The 23,944-nt window shown below is 40.8% G+C and overlaps 1 protein-coding gene across 1 annotated transcript in view; it reads right to left on the minus strand.

Annotated features, from left to right (window-relative positions):
• HYDIN (HYDIN axonemal central pair apparatus protein) overlaps positions 1–23,944 on the minus strand; it is a 392,140-nt gene that overhangs the window by 258,174 nt on the left and 110,022 nt on the right. The window contains 6 exon segments of the mRNA XM_030924912.1: positions 1,251–1,403; positions 3,237–3,401; positions 5,790–5,925; positions 8,357–8,457; positions 10,372–10,607; positions 21,832–21,899. Of these exon segments, the coding sequence (XP_030780772.1) occupies positions 1,251–1,403; positions 3,237–3,401; positions 5,790–5,925; positions 8,357–8,457; positions 10,372–10,607; positions 21,832–21,899 (859 nt within the window).

Consider the following 23,944-nt stretch of genomic DNA (forward strand, 5'->3'; position numbering starts at 1 on the left):
TTTTTATAGTTTTAGGTTTTACGTGTAAGTCTTTCATCCATCTTGAGTTGATTTCTGCATATGGTGTGAGGAAGGGGTCTAGTTTCTATCTTCTGCATATGACTAGCCAATTATCCAAATGCCATTTATTGAATAGAGAATATTTTCCCCATTGCTTTTGTCAACTTTGTTGAAGATAAAATGGTTGCAGGCTGTGTGGCATTATTTCTGGGCTCTCTATTCTGTTGCATTGGTCTATGTGTCTGGAATGAAATCATGTCCTTTGCAGCAATATGGATGGAGCTGGAGGCCATTATCCTAAGCAAATTAATGCAGGAACAGAAAACCAAATATCACACAAAGAAGGGAACAAGAGACACTGGGACCTATTTGAGGGTGAAAGGTGGGAGGAAGAGAAAATATAAAAACTACCTATTGGATACTATGCTTATTACCTGGGTGATAAAATAATCTGTACACCAAACCTGTAACATACAATTTACCTATGTAACAAACCTACACATGTACCCCCTGAAACTAAAATAAAAGTTTTTAAAAAAAGTTATATGTGAATTTTCAACTGCGTGGGGGTTTGGTGTCCCTAATCCTCACATTGTTCAAGGGTCAACTGTACATAAAAATGAGACAAAATGATTTCTAAAACCATTTTACATCTATTTTGTATCTGTCTTTGCTGTTTACTTTAATTTCTGTTTTTGGTGAATACTCTCCTGTATTTCACACATCCTTACAAACTACCTTAAAATACTGCTAGAAGGAAAAGAGAACAAAAATAGAATAAACACACCAACACATTTGTATCCAAAAGGACTCAAATTAAAGGCAGCACTTTTAGTTAAAGAGACATCTAAAAAGTGTTTTTTTTGAGGGCTGGAGCTGGGCTTAGGTACAGTCCAGGAGAGGAGCTTGTTGACCTCTGAAGCATCTTCCTGAACTGGGATTCTATTGATTATACTTGCCTGTTTACCAAAACACATGCACACTGTGTTTCTTAATCAACAAAAGTATTATAATAGGTATCCCTTAAGCTAAGGCATCCCTTAATCAACAAAATTATTAATTGATGCATAAATTATTATGTTAATAATTCATTATAATAAACAAGAATTGGGGATGGGAATGACGTGGTTTAATGCAACAACGTAACCATGCAAATCTCTGCTTCTGGTGATCATTTTCAAAGACATGTTGCAAAAATAGGGCCATTGCCTATAAGCCAAAGCTGTGTTTTATCATGTCCCGTGACTTACCATGCATGCCCGGAAAAATGCAGGAATGAAGGACTGGTTGCATAGGTTGAGAATCCTGGAAGAGTCTTTTAGGACGTAGATACTGCCAAAGTCCACTTGATTGGGATGGACATAGATAACTGGGCCTTCTCCAGTGCTCTTTAAGTGACATACCTGAGTTCCGCCAGAGAGAAAGAACACTGGAACAGCTGGAAATGGCTAGCCACTTTTAGCCATTCCTTCAATAAAAAGCAAGGGCATAAGAGGATGCTTATGAGAACTGGTGCCCCTTCCCACTGGTGTGCTGTGGTCTCAGGGACATAGCGAGGGCCATGCTGGTCAGACTTGTGAATCCAGCCTGGATTTCCTCCCCAGAAAGGATGTGCAGCTTCCCAGGTCAGCCCAGAGCTATGCACTGAGGGGAAACCAGATTCTGGGTCCCCTCCATCCCACACAGCACTCCAGCCTCAACAACACTTAGTACAGGGTTAAGGGTCAGCACTGTGGCTGGGTTTGAGTTCCAGTTCTGTTGCTTTACAAGTGGTGTGGTAGGGCAGGGCCACTGCACATAGTTGTGAGGGTTGGAGATTGAAATCCACTTTGCTCTGCTCTCTTCTCCCTGTCCCTTGAGCCAGGCACTGTGTCTGCCTGAGGAAGGTGGCCCTTTTCTTTCACAGAGTTCTGGCTGCTCAGCAAGCTACCCTCTCATGGGCTGCATCTGTGCAGGAGGGTAGGGGAGGGGCACAGTGAGCCTCGTGGCGGACCTGAACTGGTGGCATGTTTTGGGGTTGGCCTACCTTGGTGATGCTGCTTTATAAGTTAGGTGGCTTATCTATGGCATCTTATATGGAAGAGATAAAAGCAAAATCCTAGTGTTTTACGCTCTCTAAGCACTCAGAGTCACGTCAAAGAAATGTAAGGTGACATCACTAGTTCCCAAGAAAACCACATGTCTAGGAATACAGAGCCTGTTGGGCAACCTCCTGTAGGATTCAATGTTTATCCTTCAACTCAGCCTAAGCAGTGGAGAGCTTTCCATGAATCCCTCTTCCTCTTGGAGAGACTATTTCTCTTAACAGCTTGACTTGAGTAGGCTAATATGAGCCATAAGTCAAGTCAATATACAAGAAAAACTCAGGCGAACAGTGAAAGAAACTGATCTCCCAGCCCATAGGTGACAAACCAGTGATACCCAAACCCAGCTTTGCACCAGGAACAACCAAGGAGCTTATTAAACATACAGATGTGCTGGCTCCTGTACAGATGTGCTGGCTTCCTCCCCTTGGAGATTCTGATTTAAAAGGATTAGAGAGGCTGGGCACGGTGGCTCACACCTGTAATCCCAACACTTTGGGAGGCCGAGGCAGGCGGATCACGAGGTCAGGAGATCGAGACCATCCTGGCTAACATGGTGAAACCCCGTCTCTACTAAAAATACAAAAGAATTAGCCGGGCGTGGTGGCGGCGCCTGTAGTCCCAGCTGCTCGGGAGGCTGAGGCAGGAGAATGGCAGGAACCCGGGAGACGGAGCTTGCAGTGAGCCGAGATCACACCACTGCACTCCAGCCTGGGGGACAGAGCAAGACTCTGTCTCAAAAAAAAAAAAAAATAATAAAAAAATAAAAGGATTAGAGAAGGGTCAGGCGGGTGGGAATGTGTGTGTGTGTGTGTGTGTGTGTGTGTGTGTGTGTGTGTGAGAGAGAGAGAGAGAGAGAGAGAGAGAGAGAGAGAGAGAGAGAGAGAGAGAGACAGAGAGAGATTCCTGGTATCCTGTTAGATTTAAGGATGATTGCTATAAAACACTGCTTCTATTAGATGTAGCCACAAACAGATTCCATAAAGTCACATTGCACTGGTATTTTACCATTGCATAGTAAAAACATAAAACCCTACAACTCCAAGAAACTGGGACATATGTGAATACGGTGTGGGCCTTAAATGAGAAAGCTCAAAATGTTTGAGAAGAAGCACAGCAATTTCAACTGCAGTTCTGAAAATGGACTCTCACCAGAGGGGGGTCCTGGCTCCCAAAGATCGAGATGTAAACCGTGGATCTGTGTTCTCCAGTGACCTGGGTCTCCAGGGCCAGTGGTATGTGGATGGTGCTGCTAGGGGGGATGACCCCACTAGGGGTGGGGCTGGAAAGCAGCACAGCAGGCACCTCCTCACACACCTGGGGGAGAGAAAACCAGAGGGGTAAGGACAGCACAGCATGGAGCAAATAGTGTATTCGCTTATTTTGAAGTAAGTGTTTTCCTGAGTCCATAGAGGTCTTTTAGAAATGCCTTATTATTCAAGCCAGTAAATGGGGAAGAGCACCCCAATTGGGCCAAAAGGAAGTTTGGTTAAGTGAGGTGTGCATGAGGCCCAAAATTCAAAGTGCCCAACACAGCAAGATACAGAATTATCCACAACACAAATAAGTTCAGGGCAACAGCTTTCCACTTTCCTTAGGAAAAGGAAAAGGTCCACTTTCCACTTTCCAAGTTCCTTAACCTGGCCCTCTGCACCCTCACGCATCGTCCCGGCTCCCTCGCCCTTTGTGCTCTATCAATAGAGGCCGCTAGTGTTTCCTGAATCCATGATGCTGCTTCTCACCTCCAATCCTTTGCACTTGTGGTGACTCCTCCTAGAATGTCCGTTCCCATCAACCCATCTGGCACACTCCTCTTGAATTCTCCCTCCATTCCTCAAGGGCTCTAGGGTGGGAACCTTTCCTCTGTCCCCAGGGAGCATCCTGTGCAGTCCTTTTCCACAGCATGCACTGGACAGCACCATGCCACCTGCATGTCCCGCTGACAACTTCTTAGCACACAGCAGGGGCCTCTCCTCTCTACATGCCCACTTTCTGACCCAAAGCATATGCTCAGTTTTTAAAGTGAGGAATGAATGAATGGATGAACGAATGAACAAGTGTCCAGTGTTGACCAATTTGTGTTTCTCAGAAACCTGTTCTGCAGCATATTACCAGCTTTTATGCAACAAGAACACAAATAAAAAAATTTAAATGCCACTGTATAATCTTGGGAACCATTTTCCAGAGCCTCTGCTGCTGGGGAGGAAGACAGAGCACACAGGTGTCACCTGCCTGGGGTACACCACAGTCTCTCTGCATCTGGTCTGGCCTAACATGGCCCAGTCTAACTCCTCCCTGTGGCGCAGTGCTCCACCGAGCCTTATGACAGCCTGAGGTCAGACTGATCTCTTTACCTAGGTTTTGATATCTTGCTCATTATGGATTTTTTTGGAATTAATTTTGATTTCTTACAATATGGCATAGAAATACTAAGTATCTTGACTGAGTGCTTGGCTTTCCCTTAAATTCTGTGCCCAAGGCAAGTGCCTCATCCTATGCCCAGCCCTGCTGTGCAGAAGCAACTCCCCCTGACCCCAGATGCAGGCTCCACTCTGAGTTCTTGAAATGATCATGCGCTGAGAAGGGTTGACCTGCTGTGGCGCTTCTGAGTGGGTGTCAGACCCTGTCTCCCCTCACCCTCACCCTTGGCTTCTGGTTCTGTCTCAGAGAAACTCATAGAACCATTCTATTTATCTCTTACATAACAGCCCTGTGACTCATGAAAGGTAGCTGTGTTATCCTAGCTAAGTCTATTTATTCTGTTTCAGATTAAACACACACATGACTGGATTTGCAGATGCCATGGATTGTCATTTTGGTTACTGTGAACATGATGCCTTTTTTTCCAAGTTTCCATTAGAAAAACACAATGACAACATCTGAAGACAAAATTCTGGCTGTGTTCTGACCAGCAGCTATCTCCTTCCTTTATCTGAATGTGGTAATTCTCTGCAGGAGCCTAAACCTGCCTCGGTTCTGTGGCCTTCATATTGCTGTTTTAACTCCCATTGATTTTGTAGCCAAATAAACCCCCACATGATATTTGTGCATACATTTTAGTTAGAATATTGTACTTATATAACTGAGTTTTATACCCAAATGTATTCTTGGTAAACTGCATCTCAGTAGTAACCTTCCATTACTCTAATCTGCACAGATTTTTTAAAAATTGTTTATCCATCTGTGTTTAACTGCTTAGTCTCCCACCTAACTGGGTGTAGTGGCATATGGACAGACGCATTTCATAAAACATCAAGAGACAATTCCTCCTTTCTTATTCCTGTATTGTCTCTAGCTTTCTGGTCCAACAAATCTACTTATAAATATTGCATTACTTACTGATGCCATTCAAATCACAGCCATGGACATAATGAAAACTCCTAGCTCATTTCCCATGCATGGTTAGTTCACAGGCAATTATTTGCAGGTGCAATTCTGCATGTTGGCTTAATTGACACTTTCCCTTCTTTATCAAGGGTAATTTCCCTGGGAAATTAACAACAGTTTACACCTGCAGCTGTCCAGGCATGCAGCTAGCAATCCAACTATGACTTTATAACCCCATCCTTACGACTATCTAAGGGTTAAAAATCAGCATTACTTAAGGTCATGTGTTCAGGGATGTGGCACTTCAGAGGGATTTCTCTTTCTCATCAAGGGAACCCAATGGAAGAATTAATACTGAAGAAGGAGAAAGGAACTCACCTGAGGCTGGACCTCATAGAATCCTGGGAGGTCATCTTGATTGGCAAGCTGGAGTGTTTTCTCATACGGGTACTTCAGGAAGCAGTGCCCAAAGTCCACCTCTGTGTTGACCAGGTGGAGGGCAGGTACAACACACCTGCTCACAGAAGCCCATCACACATTTCAAAACAGAGAACTTGTTTACATACAGAAAACATAGAGCCCCAAGTGAGATACATTTGTCAGTGTCACATAGTAGTTTTTCTCTAATAACCACATTAGTCACTTTCAAAGCTTCTCTCCTCCTCTCTTCCCTGTCTCTTGGCCCCCAGTCACCACTTTTTAATCAAAAAAGGACTAGAGGCAGAACTCCTTGAAGAGCTGTCTGGTGGGTAATGACTCACATTTCCATTGTTTTATATATTTGGCCTTCTTTGGGCAAGGGGTGCCATGGCGCAAGATCCTTAGGGTAATGAATCTGTTTCCATGCCAAACAGGGTCAATGCCACCAGCATGTGGTCCTAAGTAGCTGTGACACTTTGGGCCAGTCAGAAAGCCCCCTAAGGACTAGCGACAGCTCACACCATCTAAATCACAGTAATAATGCTAATTCCTATGCAGAACAGCTGTCTTGGATGCAGAGGCTCAGGTGGCTGCTTGGTCCAGAACTGGCACTGTGACAGGGTTGTCAGTGTGCCAACACGGAGGGGGTGAGGTGGGGGGAGAGGGAGGGAGGGTTGTATGCAGGAAAGAGAGGAGTTGAAGCCCTGTGTTTGCCATTGCTCTATTATTAGGTGACTTGGATTTTATTTGCTGTCTGTGACTCTCAATGTCTACTCTACCCTATGTCATTGTTTCAGTATAGTGCAATGGTGAAGAGTAACAGCTTTTGAATTTGCAGAGCCAGCTTCAAAGACTGACCTTACTAAGTACAACCTGTGCAACCTTGGGCAAGCTGCTTTCTGTCTCAGAGTCCCATTTCTCTCATTGGTAAAACGAGGATAATTCTAGGGACTGACATTGGCGTTATAAACTCTTCTTAGGGTGTTGGAAGAGCACAGCCCAGCACCAGGTAAGTGCCCAGTAAGAGGAAGTGAGCCTGTGGCAGAATCATGGCAGGCTGTCACTGCTGGCTCTGGAGAGTTACTTGAGGCTGCAGTTCTAAAAGCAATTCTTCTCTTAAGAGTCAGTGAGTAGTTTCTATAGATTACGCCAAAAATAAGGAAATGAAAGAGCCTTTCTTTAACCCCAAAGTTTGTGATTTTGCATGAGTGTTCATTTTTAGTTGGAATGGAAGTTGTCTGTTGACCCAGTGACTTTCTTAAAGCTAATCCTTTACTGCTTGAAATACTGTGACTGAGAGGGGCTTATACTACTTGACTTGGGTCACAGAATATAAGTAGAAAACTCACAGCCTCTTTAGAACTTTTTTTTTTTTTTAAATTTAGGATTTCCTATTGATAGTTGTAGGGAAAGGGGCTGGAAGTATCTGAATAAGCCCGCATAGAAAAGAAATGCAGGACTAGACTGAAAGGCAAACCTGGGCATAGAAAGGACCACATTAGGGTTTTTACTGTTTGTAAACAAAGGAAAAAATTAGGTCTTGAAGGAATACTAAGTAGGTCAAGGCAACACAGTGGGAACCCTAATTTAAGTTATTTCTGCACTGTTATTTATCTTCATCCAAGCCCAAGACACATGAAATGGTGTCGGTTATCTCCCCACCAACCAGCACATCTGCCCCATCTTTAAAGTGTATGTCTTACTAAGATTTACAAGAGATCTGAATTTCAGAGATTGACATATTAGCATAATTATCAGTTTTACTCAGTCATTTTCTCTATTTCCTATATATAGCATTTTCATACATACACCTTAAAGTCCCAGATCTGGACACCGATTGCTTTGGGAAGAGTGCGGCCCCAGGATTTTACTTAGGATCACATCATTATTAGTCGATGACACCACTACCCTGATCAGCACTGCTGCAATGACTGTAGCTTGGTCAAAAAGACACAGTCAACAAATGGCTGAGCCAGGATTTGAACCCAGCTGCCTCTCTAAAAAAGAGAGAGGAGTTGGAGATGGTTCTGAGGAGGATGCATTGTTAAAGATGAGTCCCATCTTGGGGGCCCACTCCTATCCTGCAATTCAAGTCACGGCCACAGTGTCCCAGGGCAAGGACCTCTTGGCTCTACAATCTTCCATTGTAGGACTGACAGCAACACCTTCCTGTTGCATAATTCTGGAGCGCTATGTTGAAAGATGAAAACAAAAACGAGCAGCTCTTCACCTCTTCCTGCTAAAACCTTTCTGGTTACATACTTTGAAAGTCAGACCCATTAGAGAGGGTCTGACCCATTTCTTCACTATTCTCAGGATTCTTTGCCTAAGTTCTACAAGACACACACACTTCTTATCTCCACTAAAGGTGCGTTAGAAACATTTGCTACTTTGTCATTTGAATTCTCAGGAAGGCAGGACAAACCCAGTGTGCTTGGGTTGGCAGGCGAGCTGCCTTCTGCGAGGCAGCCCATGACTGGAGGCTCAGGGGAGACTTGGGAGAAGAGCAAGTTGGGGAGTGATACCTGGCTGTAATTAAGAGCGCCAGCACCTCTTCTCCAATGCCCTCCACGTCCACGACCAGTGCGAGCTCGTATTTCTGCACAGTGTTGGAGCATAAGGTCACCTGGAAAGAAAAAGGTGGCAAGTTGCTCTTCTAGAAAGCACGTTCTCTCTACGGGGGGAGTTTCTAAAAAGCACGATCTCTCTGCAGGGGGGAGAGGAGCCCCTGGAGGACTATGCTGATCGGTGTGGTTTCTAAGTGCTTTATGGATATATAGTATTTTACATTTTTAGTTGAACAAGTTACATTGTGGGGTCAGGACATGCTGGGTGTTTTCAAAGGCCAGGGTAGAAACCAAATGACTTTTAGTACAATGGCTTTGCTCATTTCTGAGGGGGTTTTGTCAAATAAGCCACATACCTGCATAAGGGAAAAATAAGCATGAACGATGAGCAATATCAAGCCAACTTTAATTACTGCAATTTAAATTGTCCCCCACTTCTGGGCTATATGAATTATGCAAATGTAATATACTAGTAAAACACTATAGCTCAAGTTCTCTTACAGTAAAATAAGTGGCAATAACCATGCCAGTTCCAGAAAATGGTGGAAGAAAGCAGTTAGTCTGCTTTACCAAAATCTTGCCCCCACCATCCCACATTCTTTATTACAGCAGAAAATAGAAAGTTCCAAAGAAAGGTCTATTTGAGGACAATAGAATGTGGTCAAAACATTAACAGATTTCAGAACTCATTGGTACTTAGATTCCAATTCTAGCAAGTTGGAGTTAAGTAGTAATGAATTGCACAGACAATTCATTTAAGAAGTTTAGCAGTTGCTAGGGGAGACTGAGGGTCAAGGGAGGCTGTTGGGGGGCTTAGAACATTTTACCCTGTGTTTTTATTTGCTGCTGTGAAGCTGTACATTTAGGCTTTCAGAAGCCTTGTTACAATTTTTAATTGCTTCAAAATTATATGTACTGGAAGAGATAGTTGCAAGTCTAGAAAACAGCTTCTGGCATGGGTTAAGGCTTTTCTCTCTATAAATTATGTATCTGGTACTAATTAAAATGTTTTCAGTTGCAGAGGGGATCACTGGATGCTTTAAATTTGAATCCACAAAGACCTGGCTGAAATGCAGATCAGGAGGAAAACTGGAGCTTGGAGAAAGCTTTTCCAAATATAAAGGAAAAATAAAGTGAAGATGAAGTCATCGATTTGGAAAGAAACAGAGAATCCTAGTGTGACTGTAACCCCCTGTTTATGTATCTGGGCTGTGGCTAGAAGGAAGAACAAGTGGTTTTGGCAGAAGGCTGCTAGCAAGACGCTACATCTTTTAAAATCTTCCTGAGATACTTGGGAAACAACAACAACAACAATAACAAACAACAACAGCAGAAGAAAAGAGGGAAGACAGTTAAGGGTGAAATAATTCCACGGGTGGCACTGTGAGGCCATAACCAAGGCAAAGCACTATCCTGACTGCAGACAAAACATGGAAGGATGAGTATTCCTCAGTATAAGGAAGCTGAATTCTCATGGCTTTTCCTGTGGAACTCAAGATAAGGCACTGTTAGTGATACCACATCCACATCCACCATGAATGAAGTCCAGATTTGGATCACAAAGCTGAATAAACTGGATATCATCTTTGGCATAACAGTGGCCATATATTGGTATCTAAAGGATCTGAGTGTGAAGGAAAGATAAACCTAAGTATCAATAAGTTCTGAAATCTGTTTATATTATTACCGATGGGTGTACTGTCTGGATAGCAGTGGCTTCACTAGAAATACCTAGAATCCACTCCTGTGGTGAAGGCAGTGCATCTAGATTAAGGTAAAGCCACTGGCGCAGTGCCCATTGCTTTGCCCAATGTATTTGTGTCTGGTTTATTTCCTTATAGGCTCACTTTTCCCTGTAAATTGACAGGCATCCCCTCCTGCTGACACTGGACAGCAGGAGGGGATGAGGGCCCAGTGGCTATTTTGAAGGCTCAGCTGCTTGGCTGTGTGTGCAGGAAGGCTATGCACTTTACCCTGATAGCAGCAAATCCCTGGGGGCGAATGGTGCCACAGTCAGGAGTGACGGTGAATTCTTTCGGTTTCATTGAGGATATTTCTTCCTTGGTCCAAGACGATCTTTTGTGGTCTGCATTCTGCTCGCAATATGAAATGCTTTTACGGCCAAGGCCATCCCCAGGGACACGCAGTTTGAAAGTCATGGGGACCAAAGAGGTATTATTGAGAGAACATATCAAGGTATGAGGAAACCCTGGAAAATAAAATAAGACGTGAGAAATAAAAGCCCCCCAACACCTCCCTTGACCCTCAATCTCCCCTAGAGACTGCTAAGCTTCTTGAATGAACTGTCCATGCAATGCATTGCTACTTAACTCTAACTCATCCTAAATAATATTTTTATTGTTTCATTCCATTAACACATTTTCATTCATTAACATATCTATTCTTTTATTTATGCATTCACTTAATGAATATTTGCTATGCATTTACTATGTGGGAGGTTAAACACCAGATACAAAACAAGCCCCTTGATTGCCATCCAGGCCCTTCTGGGGAGGCAGCCTCTGTTAGTAGTTTGCTGAGTAGTCTTGCAGAAGTATATTTTGCATTTATTTCTTACATAAAAATATATAGTTTTGCATGGAATGATGCTTGCTCTTTTTATTTGCCAGTGTGTGAAAGAAAAAGCCTGCATGATTTTGCCTGCTGGGTGACCCAGAGCTTGCCAAGACATGATAGAGTGTGTCCTGGACCTGACTGGGGATCACACTCATAGGGCTGACGACACGGTAACAAAAAATAGCCTTTCCCAAGAGAGACTTTACGAACTGCTTTAGAGCCAGCCAGAGACTAACACCTGGCTTTTACCTCTCTTAGACAAAGCTGCTTTGTCATCATATTCAGCTTCGTTCCATGAGGCTCCTCTCTTGAGATGTGGATCTTCCTTGCTTGGCAAGCATACACTAAGCTCTGATTTTCTTTCTTTTCTTTTCTTTCTTTCTTTTTTTTTTTTTTTGAGATAGAGTCTTGCTCTGTTGCCCAGGCTGGAGTGTAGTGGTACAATCTTAACTCACTGCAACCTCCACCTCCAAGGTTCAAGTGATTCTCCTGCCTCAGCCTCCTGAGTAGCTGGGATTACAGGTATGTGACACCATGCACCACCACGTCCATCTAATTTTTGTATTTTTAGTAGAGACGGGGTTTCACCATGTTGGCCAGGTTGGTCTTGAACTCTTGACCTCAGGTGATCCACCTGCCTTAGCCTCCCAAACTGCTGGGATTACAGGCGTGAGCCACAGTGTCCAGCCACTAAGCTCTGATTTTTGATTCCCGAGGTAGCTATTGAATCTGATACCACTTTCAGAACAAGAAGAATAATCTATAGACACAGAAGAACAAAAATGTGTATTTCTACTGGATGGAAATGCTACTCTTCTACCTTGAACTCTGCTGTAATAAAATGTACTTGGTCTCTTGGAGTAATGACTGTTGCTGTCAGGGGTATTTTGAGTTAAGCTACTTCTGCCTCATGTCTCAGTTTTTGTCTACACATTAGGCCATTGGAGGAAACACATTCATGTATCCTTTGTTGATAACACTCCTGCCAACCTACTTGGAAGATATCTTTCACGGAAAAAGAACTGTGAGATTGAGTGCACTTGAAGGGTTATTCTTGGAAATTCCAGAGGTTTCCAGAGGAATTGCTTGAAAGTCAGTTTCACAATCATGCTACATGTGAGTTTCCTGAACTTACCAAATAACGACTCTTGAAAATGTAGATGGCTTACCCTTATTTGATCTGACCATTTGTGAGTTAGATGTTCTGTGAATGTGGAGCATATTATGGAAAGTGGGTTCTATAAAGATTCACGTGGGTCTTCCAAACCATTGCTCAGACTGCTTCCTTAAAGCCAGAACTTTTTCACAGAATAAAGCCAATTATGACCTTCTAATTACAACAATTTCTTGTACTAGTACCTGTAATATCCCATATTGCTTGTCAAGAAGCCTAAAGGAAGGGGATGCTGATTTGTTAAAGACTGAAGGTCATTAATAAGCACGTTATTCCTAGGTTTCTAGTTGCAACCAATCCTAATACTATTCTATCTACAGATCCACCTGAATGCAAGTACTTTACAGTTGTAGACCTCTATGCTCCCTTTTTCAGTGTCTAGTAAATAAAAAGTCAATATTTATCTGCCTTCTACGCAAATAATTAACAACATAATTGCACAGAATGTCTCAAGGATTCACAGAGGCACCTGATCTTTCTCCCAATACTTGTATAATGATTTAAAACACAACATTCTCAAGAGGTTCAATTCTCCTTCAAGATGCTTACTTTCACCTGACCTAAAAAGCCCCGAAGAAGAGCAGCAGAAACTAGCAGTGGAAGATCACAAGGCTGTGAAGGAAAAATTACAGTTCTTTAAAAATATGGTCTATTATTTGGAACATGACCTTTCTACTAAAGAATGGACCCTATCTAATGAGAGTATTAAATTGAGTCATCAACATGCAGGACTAAACACTAAATTATAATTGAGAGACTTTGAGGGATTCATGGAATATTTTAGACAATGGATTTTTAATTTTTCTAGTAGAGTAAAAATCTCCACAAAGCAAAGGGAACTGTGTTGGCAGATCATTATGCAAATCAGGTGGCATTTTTGTCATTGTCCATAGACATAATTCAGAATATGGGAGATCAATAAGCACATATATCCAACTCATTTTGGACATATAAAATTTAGCCTCAGATTTAGAAAACAACATTGCCTAACATTGGGAACCTCTGTTCATTCCAATGGTCTCTGGAATACCAACTATGTCCCCAAATCTAAGACGGTCTTTGACAAAAATGTTTTACCTATGGTAAAATAGAAGAGATGAAATAATCTCTGAATAAGAATCAATGGGGAAATTTCTCCTCTGTAGCTGGGGATGTGGCTGGCTCCTGCCTCACTTCCTGCTACTATATCCAGAAACATTGTACAAGTGGGTTGTGGGTCTCTGGAATATATGTGGACTGGGCCCAAATCACAAAGTTCAGAATATATGCTTGTAATTGTAAATTCTTTGGATGGGTTTGAGCCTTTCTGTACAGAAAGATCACTGCTATGACTGTGACTAATAAATTGTAGACTATAATTTTCCCACCTGGGGAATGCCACCTTATACGACAAGAGTTTAAAAGAATTTTATAGTGTGTTAGCCCTTTGATAAAAATTTCACAATCCACAATCTTTGGGAAATGTAAAGCATAAAAATAGTATTACTGATCTTAAGTTGCCCCAGTTCTCTGAGGTTCTCATCATTCCTTGATGAAGAATTTTACCTTTAGCTCTGATGGCCATCGGATCTGATTAGCTCCCTCTGTAACTCATAGACTATTCACTTTATGAAATAATAACTAGAAGATCCATGTGATTACAAGTATTTCATCAATTTGAGTCAACCTTGCTTCATGCAGACATAACAAAATATTGTGAGAACCAGCTCATCTCTAAGTTTAAGAAGACTTAATCCTACAATCCCACCCTCAGAAGTCCTCCCCTCTTTCTACCTGAAGAATGAGTACCCTGAAAAATACACCAATGAAGGTCTTCTTCAGAGCCTTCTAACTGACCTCGCAGTTAAATTATGAGGTGGATATCTGAGGAAAAAGATGCCCATGGAAGCTAAATTATTGGCTGAAGACATGTTGAAAAATACTCTCACTGGAGATCTCAAATAGAGGTTTTCTAAAAAACAGAAAAAACCTTCAGAAGCAGATGACCCTCAGAAATAGACTGCTATTTCAAGTCCCTTAGAACAAGCAGACTTTACCCACAGCCGATAGCTTCTGCTCAAGACTGATGGGATGAGATTTTGTTAGATGCCTGACGTTACTGATTCTCACACTCTCCCTTGTGTACTTTTGTTTTTATCATTTTGCCTTTTTACTCCTTGTTTCCTATCTTAAGGTTATACAATTTTGATACACCCTGTGATGTCTCCCTTACTGTTATCGACAACTTGTTTTGGGCATGTTTTGCTCACACCTACTATGATCTCTTCTGCCAACCTTTCCAAGATCATTCTGTGATCATTACAATCTGGTTTTGCTCCTGACTTCCTACTTTACACCCTCCTAAGGTCAACTTAGATATTTCTCTTTGAGCTACATACTGCCAGTTTATATCAGTGCCACAGAAGAGACACCGGTAATGCATCTTTCAATGCTTTATCTGAACAACTCTGTCCCCAAATCCCAGATAGGTTATCATATTTTGTAATAACTTCTCTGTCCACATTATTCAATGGCCGAGTTCAATAAATACTTGGAGGTTTTCAAATTCCTTATTTTCATTCAACACATCCTTGTACCTCCTGAAAAATAGTGGGTTTGCAGATATTTATCTGGGCCTTTAGTGCATCAGCTAGCATGCCAGTTGTCATTTGGTCCATTTATTCTTTGACCCATCCAAGGATTCATCTGTATCTCAATGTTCCTTCAAGGACAATCACCACCCAATTCTATTATCTGACTCTCTCATGCTACTGCAGCTGTAGTCAACAGAACTAATTACTGGTTATGTCATCCAACATCCAATCCTACCATCAAAAATCTTATGGCCATAGAAATTTCAGAAACCAACATATAGTACTATTTACCCACCACCCATCTATCACATCATCATCAATTCCAGCAGACCCTGATGCAAAATCTATATCTTCACCACCAAGCAAATGAATGCCACACCTCCAACCCTAATCTATAACAGACTTTTTAGGACTGGAACTTAATGCCAATACAGGGATAATACTGTCAACTTTAGTTAGCTTCAAGTATTCCCCAGCACTATATTAGCCTCTGCAAACCTTTTTAAACCCCACCCAATATGTCTGTCATTCTGAAACAACTAAAATATTCCTCCAATTCTTGGCTTACTTCTGGAACGATCAGTCTCATTTTTGCATCAGGAACCATATGCATCCCTATTAGTCTTTCATTCCTGAGCTAATAACAAGCTTATGCTCATCTGTCTCATTAACGCCTTCCTACTTGCACATGTGGGGTAATAGTTAGAAAGCTTCAAACGTGGCCAGGCATGGTGGCTCACACCTGTAATCCCAGCACTTGGGAGGCAGAGGCAGGTGGATCACCTGAGGTCAGGAGCTCGAGACCAGCCTGGCCAACATAGTAAAACCCCTGTCTCTACTAAGAATATAAAAAAAATTAGCCAGGTGTGGTGGTAGGCACCTGTAATCCCAGCTACTTGGGAGGCTGAGGCAGGAGAATTGCTTGCTTGGGAGGTGGAGATTGCAGTGAGCCAACATGATGCCATTGCATTCCAGCCTGGGCAACAGAATGAGACTGTCTCAAAAAAAAACAAAAAAGGAAAGAAAGAAAAGAAAGAAAAGAAAGAGAGAAAGAGAGAAAGAAAGAAAGAAAGAAAGAAAGAAAGAAAGAAAGAAAGAAAGAAAGAAAGAAAGAAAGAAAGAAAGAAAGAAAGAAAGAAAGAAAGAAAGAAAGAAAGAAAGAAAGAAAGAGACGGACGGAGGGAGGGAGGGAGGGAGGGAGGGAGGAAGGAAGGAAGGAAGGAAGCAAGGAAGTTTCAAAGTTTCAAATGCCTCTCCACATCCTCCAGGGCCACCATGCTTCTTTGTGTCTGACTGATGAGACCAATCCACCTGGGGAAATAATGGTACTTTGTTGGAGTCATGAGGCTTCAACTGTGGGGGTCATATAATTGGAAATTATCACAAAATTGTCCCTCACTTTGGTTGATGCAGTGCAGACTCCAGAAGCAAAGCAAAGTAGCCTAAATCCACTGACCCATGTGGTTTTGAAAACCAGATTGCCTTAGATTTCCTGTTGGCAAGCCCAAAAGGTATGTTATTGCTGACATTTCCTGCCACAATACAGAGAAGATTAAAGAATTTATAGCATTCATAGCTAAACTAAAAGAAAATATAACTTGGGTTTTGAAGGCACATTAAGTTGGTTTTTGAGATAAGTTTCCATGTCTGAGGTTTGGGAAATCTTGGGGGACATGGTTCTGCAGTGTCTTCTGGCCTCTTGTATAGCTGCTATATCATCAAATGGTTCAATAAGATATATACAACAAAAGAAAAGTAAATTGTTTCTAATTTTCAGCTAAGCTAATTACCAAAACTTTCAGCTGAACCAGCTATGAGGAACAGCTGTTGATTTTTATTTCTATAGCTCAAGGAAACTATGGATAAATTACCCAATGATAATCTTTCCTGTGTCCTAATAAAGGAGGCCCAAATAGAAGATGGTTAAGGGAAAAAACTATCTAACCTTGGAGCATGCGTACCTGGTTTTGTGTGACCCAGAGCTCCCTAACATCAAAAATCCCATTCTAGATCTGATGAAGAATAATGTTATCAGTGTCATTGTTTTGAAAATGAATAAGAGCCTTTCAATTGGCACACAGGTTATTCTTTAAATGGACACACAGGTTATTCTCTTATTTGGCAAACAGCATACAGGAAAAGGAGGCGATGATACCAGAGTTCTGGCAAACAGGAAGAGGAAGTGGAAAGGCTACTCCTTTTGTCTCAGTGGAGTGTGGGAAGCGGAAGCATAACAGAGAAGCCAGATGTGTACATCATGGCATCTGCCTTACAGGCCAGAATCTCAGGGATAGGGTGGCTAAATAGGTTGAGGGGATGCCAGAATCTCAGGGATAGGGTGGCTAAATAGGTTGAGGGGATGCTGGAAGCAAAGGGTCTTCTGCCTAGCTTTCTAGTTGGGAATCTCAGAGCAGACCACTTCACAGAACATCCTCATACCTGCCTGGGGCAGCTAACTCAGGATAAAAATGGTATGCTTAGGTCAAAAGGGAATCTTAGTACTCAAGTATCTCTCAGTTCCTGTGTGGCTGGAGAAGGACCCAGGCATTACACATGTATACATGGCACCCTTCCTCCCACGCATGGTTCTGGAAGGTAGTTGGATTGAGAACAGTGAACCTTGCCATGGGTCTACAACAGGGTTGCCATAGCAAGAGGCCAGACAACCATACCTCAATGGCTATGAAGGGAGAGGAGAGTTTAGGCCAACACTGTCCAATGGAAATACAATGCAAAACACAAATAGGTGACATTAATTTTAACAACATAGTATATTTAACCCAACATGTCAGAAATATCATTTCAACATGTAATCAATAGTATTTTACACTTACAGCACATCTCAGTGTGCTCAGTAGCTTCATGGGGGAAGCACAGGTCTAGCTCTAGGGAGGATGGAGTCAGTGGAAGCCAAGTCAGTGTTGGCTCTGATGGAGCCAAAAGGACAAGCCATCAGTGTTCCCACAATACCTCAGTGGAAATGAGCACCACGGGTAAGTGGTTAGCTAGATGAGGCACCCACAGGCCAGTGTCTCAGTGCTCCCCAACTCCTGCCATGCTTGCTTGGTAGAGTGGGAACACATGAGAAATACTAGTTGGATTATAAAAAATATTCATATTTTCTTCACAAAAAACATCTAAGATGATTGAGATTAAGCATCTTTTAATATGTCTTTCATAGACCTTCTATTCTGTTTATACACTTACCGATTCATACCTATTCATCTATTTTGCCAATTTTTCTATTGGATAATTTCACTTTTCCTCATGGATTAGCAGGAGTTAGTTTCACATATTCTGAAGGTTCATGTATTCTGGTTTTAATACTTTGCCTATTATTTATGTTGCAAGCATTGTCTTTTTACTGTATTCCTGAAATCTTTTGTTTGGAAATTTGCTTAATGCTAGGGAGCCACACTTACCAACCTTTTTCTTTACGGCATTTGCACTGGGCATCTTGTTTAAGACCTTCACACTTGCTAGCATATAAACATAACTACCTATATTTTCTCCTGATATTTTAAAAAGTTTCTTTTTCACAGTTAGCTGTGTAATAGAGCTGAGATTTTTTTCTGTGAAAGATCTGAGGTAAAAGTCTCACTTTTCTATTATTTCCCATTGATAACCAATTGTTTCTCCGCCTTTTATGAAGCAGCTCATGCCTCCACTGATCTGAAATTTCACAATGAGCATGTGTGAATTCCCCTGGAGTCATGGCTTTGTTTCTATTAGTCTATTTGCCTATGCTTTAAAGTACATTTTAATATCTGATAAAGTCCACAGTCATTGGTCTTTGTTTCAAAAATTTATTGGCTCTTTCCGTGAATTTTTCCCCAGGGAATTAGCCAATTATCTTCTTCCTGTAGTGTCTGCACATTTATTGTTAGGTTATTATATAGTTTTATATTCTTAAATGACATTTTTCTATTATATTTTCTAGTTAATCATTGCTGATATATTTAAAAATCTACTTTTTAATAATATTTTGCTTGAATACCTTGCTAAACTCTTATTAGTTCTAATGCCCTGTCAGTTAATTACCACAGTTTTTCTAGGTAGAGAATAATACATTCTACAAACTATGATAGTTTTGTTTTTTTCTTTTCAACTACTTATCTTTTATTTCCTTTTATTTTCTTATCATAATGGCTTGGACCTCCAGGACAATGTTATATGATAGCTTGAGAATAGTTTTTTGGTTTTGTTTTTTTGCCTCTGAAAATGAATGAGAATGCTTTCAACATTTAATTGTAATATCCCAGTCCCCAGAATAGTGTCTAGAACATAGATAAATTAATATTACTAAATGTACGTTACTACGTGAACAAAGGTCCCCATTAAATACATTTTCCCACTATAGGTTTTTTCTATTTTTCATTCATCATATTAAGGAATTTCCCTCCTACTCCTAGTTTTCTAAGAATTTTTATTTCTAATTATGAATGAGTGTTGGATTCTGTGGAATATTTTTCTCAGCATGAACTGCGATGATATAAATTGTGGTAAATTACATGAATGGATTTCCTGTTATTAAACCATTTTGCATTTCTGGGATAAATTCTACTTGGTCATGATGTAATTTTAAAAATGCATCTCTATGCATGTGATTTGCTAATGCTTTAAAATCAATGTTCATAAGAGAGATGGGTCTATATTTTTCTTTTCTTGTGTTGTTTTACTGTGAATTTATTTGTCTCCTAAAATGAGTTAATAGCTTTCTACATTTTTCTGTGATGTGAGATTCATCCATTTCTTCACCATTTGGCAGAACACCCTTGTAAAGCTGTCTGACCTAGTGTCTTTTCTTCAGGGGTGGATACTTGGTTTCTTTTTCAGTATATTCTATGATTATTTTTCTATTCAGGGTCTCCTCCTTGTGGTAATTTTAATAACATATATTTTCCTCCAACTCATCCATTTCTCCTATTTTTAAAGCATTCTCTTATCTGTTTTTACTGCCTTAAATATCTGCAATTGTTATTTCTTTCCTGGTTCCTAACGAGAGTTATGAGGGTTTCGTTGTTGTTGTTTATTTGTTTTTTAGAGACAAGGTCTTGCTCTTTTGCCTAGGCTAGAGTGCAGTAGTGCAATCACAGCTCACTGCAGCCTCCAACTCCTGGGCTCAAGAGATCCTCCTGCTTCAGCCTCTTAGGTAGCTGGGACCACAGGTATGTACAACTACACTCAGCTGATTGCTTTTTTTTTTTTTTTTTTTTTGTAGAGATGGGGTCTTGCTATGTTGCCTGGGCTGGTCTTGAACTCCTGGGCCTCCCAAAGTGCCTGGATTATAGATGTGAGCCACTACGCCTGGCTGATGTTGCCCAGATTTGCTAAGTTACAGCAAAATTGCTGGTTATCTCCCACTATCCTTTTCCTTCTTCAGGAAGTAACGAAATCCCTAAGCTCTGGTTGTGAATGTGGCCAACCAGAGTGAGGCTGTATTTCCTAGCCTTATGTGCAGCTTGGTTGTGGCCACACAAATAAGTACTCACCAATGGGATATAATGGGGCGTACCCTTTCTTTTAAGACCTTCCTGTCTCTTCCTCCTTTCTGCTGGCTGGAATGTGAGTATGATGGCTAAGGTTAGAGCAGAAATCTTGACCAAGACATAGAAGCTACATGCCACCTATGGTGGAGCCACAGAATCAAAGAAGCAACCAGCTGCACACCATAAGGACAAATGTTTTTCTTCAGTTTAGAAATTCTCAGCTGCCATCTCTTCAAATATTGCTCTTTGGCCATTTTCATTCTTTCTCCATCTAGAATTTCTATTAGATACAAGTTAGAACTTTTAAACTTAGAACTTGTATCTATTATATACAAGTTAGTTGGAACTTTTAAATCTTATTTTCCATGTCCCTTTATTTCCCTTTCATATAGTCTAACTCTTTTGCTTTCAGTGCCACATTCTGGATGAATTTCTCAACATTAGTTACCTGTCAATATATAAGTTTTATGTCTGTCAGTGTTTGGGGAGCTCAAGTGGAAGGGACAGGTAGGGCATGGAGGAGTCTCACAGTTTATGATGCTGACTTGTACTTAATTCCTTGATATCAATACAATACTCCTACTCTCAGCTACACCCGGTGTCCAGCAATCCATAAGTCCTTTGGCTCATCCATTTCATGTATAAATATTTAGTCTTATGCCAGTGTGGGAGAAGCATAGTTGCCAAGCTGTGTAGAATGAGGGTAGGTAATGGATGGGGATTGAACAGCTGCATCTAGGATCTAAAACTCAGGCCGCATCTAAGGATCATGCAAAAGGAACATATCAAATGTTCAAAATAAATGTATTTATTTTTAAATTACAGAGCTACCATAAAAACTCTTTAGTTAGTGAGGATAATTTCTTATAAACAAAATCTGTCCCATAGGTATATTTAAGAGAGTGACTACACTTTGTCAAATATATATTACTTTGAGTATCTTTACCAATTATTTTTTATCTTATCACAATGTGGCTTCTGCTGCCACCACTGTTAAAACTGTAACTTGAAATCACTAGTGACCTCTACTACTCAACGTGGAGCACATTAAATGAAGCGATTCATGTTAGAAGTAGCCCCATTTATAAAAATCAATACCTGCACTTTAAAAGCCCTGTGTTTGTGATGTATTTATGGCCATTGGCACTCACTAGAAACTGTAGGTACTTCAAAGCAGAAGAGCATTTTGAGAAAATCAGTGGCATCTTGGGAATAGGCTTCTCCTTTGCCATATTCTACTGAAATGTACTATATTAGGGGCCTTGATGTTTTCTAAGGGTCTGACTTCTAGATAAAAGAGTTTCAGATATTCTTGGAGCTCAGTAGTGGGCTTACCACTGATATATAGCATTTACATTAACATTTCAGAGCTGAACAATAGAGTAGATTCCAAACAATGAATCAGTATGAGATTTCTTGGTGGTAACTGACTTGGGATGGTTGTGTGGACTCTGTTTCCTTACGCAGGGCAATCAGATATAGGGCATGTGTTCTGAATGTCCTTGTGCTGGACTTTGTATTCCAGGGATGTGGAAGGGGGGTCCTTTGTAAACCTTCCTCCTTCCATGTAGAGAAAAGGAATCCTATTCAATTTCTAATTTAAAATGGAAAATTACTCACCAAAGGAAACATCACCAAAGTGCAGAGCTGGAACATTAAAATGGAAGTTAGGTCCAGTGACACAGCCTCTGAAAGGAGGAACACAAGGTGGGGGAGAAGGAGAGAACCCAGTGAATCAGAGTCACAATCAGGAAGTGGGGCAAGGATAAGTACAAAAACCATAGCTTGACATTATGTCAATTATAGTATCCAGGATTTAAAGAAATGATGACATGATGGTCTATCACAGTGGTTCTTAAAATTCTCTTTCATGATTCAAACCATGGGTTTTGACAAACAATGCTGTGGTTAACTTACTGTCTTATTTCTACCAATGAATAGGTGAGAGGCAGAGCAGATGGATCATCAAACAAGGGCACAAAATGTTGTTATTTTGAATGAGACACACATCATATAAAGTTATCAATGTGTCGAGAAATAAAAATTATAGGTCTAATCATGCAATACACATCAAAGACTATCACTCTATTAGTTATCCCTGTCCATGCTGTCATATAAACTGTTCCAATTCCGCTCCTACCACTGTGACATTCCTACCACTGTGACATTTACTCACTGTGATGTTGGCCAGCCACTTTATCTCTATCAGCTTCTGTTTCTCTTCCTCATGTATAAAAAAGAGGACTGGACTAGGTGACATTGAATGACTCTTTACTGTAAATATTGGTCTATTTCTCTCTCAGTGCAAGGTTTCATGATCTTGGAGAGATGCTCTAGCTTAAAATAAATAATAGAGAGATTCTATGACTTCTAGCTTAGAAGGCATGGTAGATAGAATAATGGCTCCCAGAGATATCTATGCCCTAATTCCCAGAACCTATGAATATATTAGGTTACATGGCAAAGAGGAATTAAGGTAGCAGATGGAATAAGGGTTGCTAATTAACTGAATTTAAGATGGGGAGATTATCCTGTCTTATCCTGGTAGGCCCATTGTAATCACAAGGGTGATTTTAAAAATAGAGGACAGAGACAGAAGAGGTCAGAGTGCTGCAATCTGAGAACTCAACCTGGCTTTGAACACAGAAGAAGGAAACCATGCATCCAGGAATGTGAGCAGCCTCAGAAAGCCAAAAAAGGTTAGGAAATGGGTTCCCCTCTAGAGCCTTCAGAAGGAAACACAGCCCTGCCAACACTGATTTTAGCCCAGCTAGACCTGCATTAAGGCTATAAAACTGTAAAATATTAAATATGTGTTGTTTGAAGCTACTAAATTTATGATAATTTGTTACAACAGCAAAAGAAAACTAATCTATTAAGTTATCTTGTTTACCTTCAGAGAAACAATTATTTTTCTCCATGATCCATGTCTTTATCTGTAGGCCAAAAGCAAGAACTGAAAAGTGTCCCATCTGTGTGGCAAAACTTTTAAATGTTATAGACACACAGATAGCATAAAACACATTAAGCAAGAATCTTTTAATTCACCAAGCTCCAGATGTTGTATGTGTCATACCATGCAGAATATGATGGTGTCTTAGTGGTTCTTCCAGTTGCTCCAGCTCTGACCATAATGTGATGAGAGGTTGTTGTAAGCCTGGGAGGAATGGCCACAGCAAAGACTCACTGCAACAAGTTTCAAGTGTAACTTTCTCATGAGCATTTATTATATTTCACGCTGATGATCGAAAGTGATTTTAAAGGGAGTAGTTGGGACTCAGCCAGGAATTAGGATCCAGTTGAGAATGAAGTCAACAAACAGGCCGACAGGCTCTATGCTTCACTTGAAAAGAAGCTTTTAGGGACCAAAGTAACAAACAGACCAAAAGTGTCTGTCTGACATGCACGAGATGCTAAAGAAAGTAGGAAAGAAGTTTAAAAAATGTACACGAAGCAGACATTTAATCAATGCAGAAGTTTAAACAACCAGAGATACATGACACTTGTCCAAAGGCACATGTAACTGAGGGAACTGTGGCTGAACAATCCCTTCTGGACTTAGATATGGTCACATTAATTCTCACAGGGATTCAGAATGTTAGGACAGTCTATGCCAAGGTTGTGCCATAAATCAACGCAGGGGTCTGTTAAAACTATAATTTGAAAGAAAAGAGAGCGAATGATTCAATTATTACAATATGTAAGGAGACAAGTTGAATACAAAATATATCTG

The sequence above is a fragment of the Rhinopithecus roxellana genome, chromosome 20 (assembly GCF_007565055.1).
Source record: "Rhinopithecus roxellana isolate Shanxi Qingling chromosome 20, ASM756505v1, whole genome shotgun sequence".
In the NCBI taxonomy this organism is placed as follows: Eukaryota; Metazoa; Chordata; class Mammalia; order Primates; family Cercopithecidae; genus Rhinopithecus; species Rhinopithecus roxellana.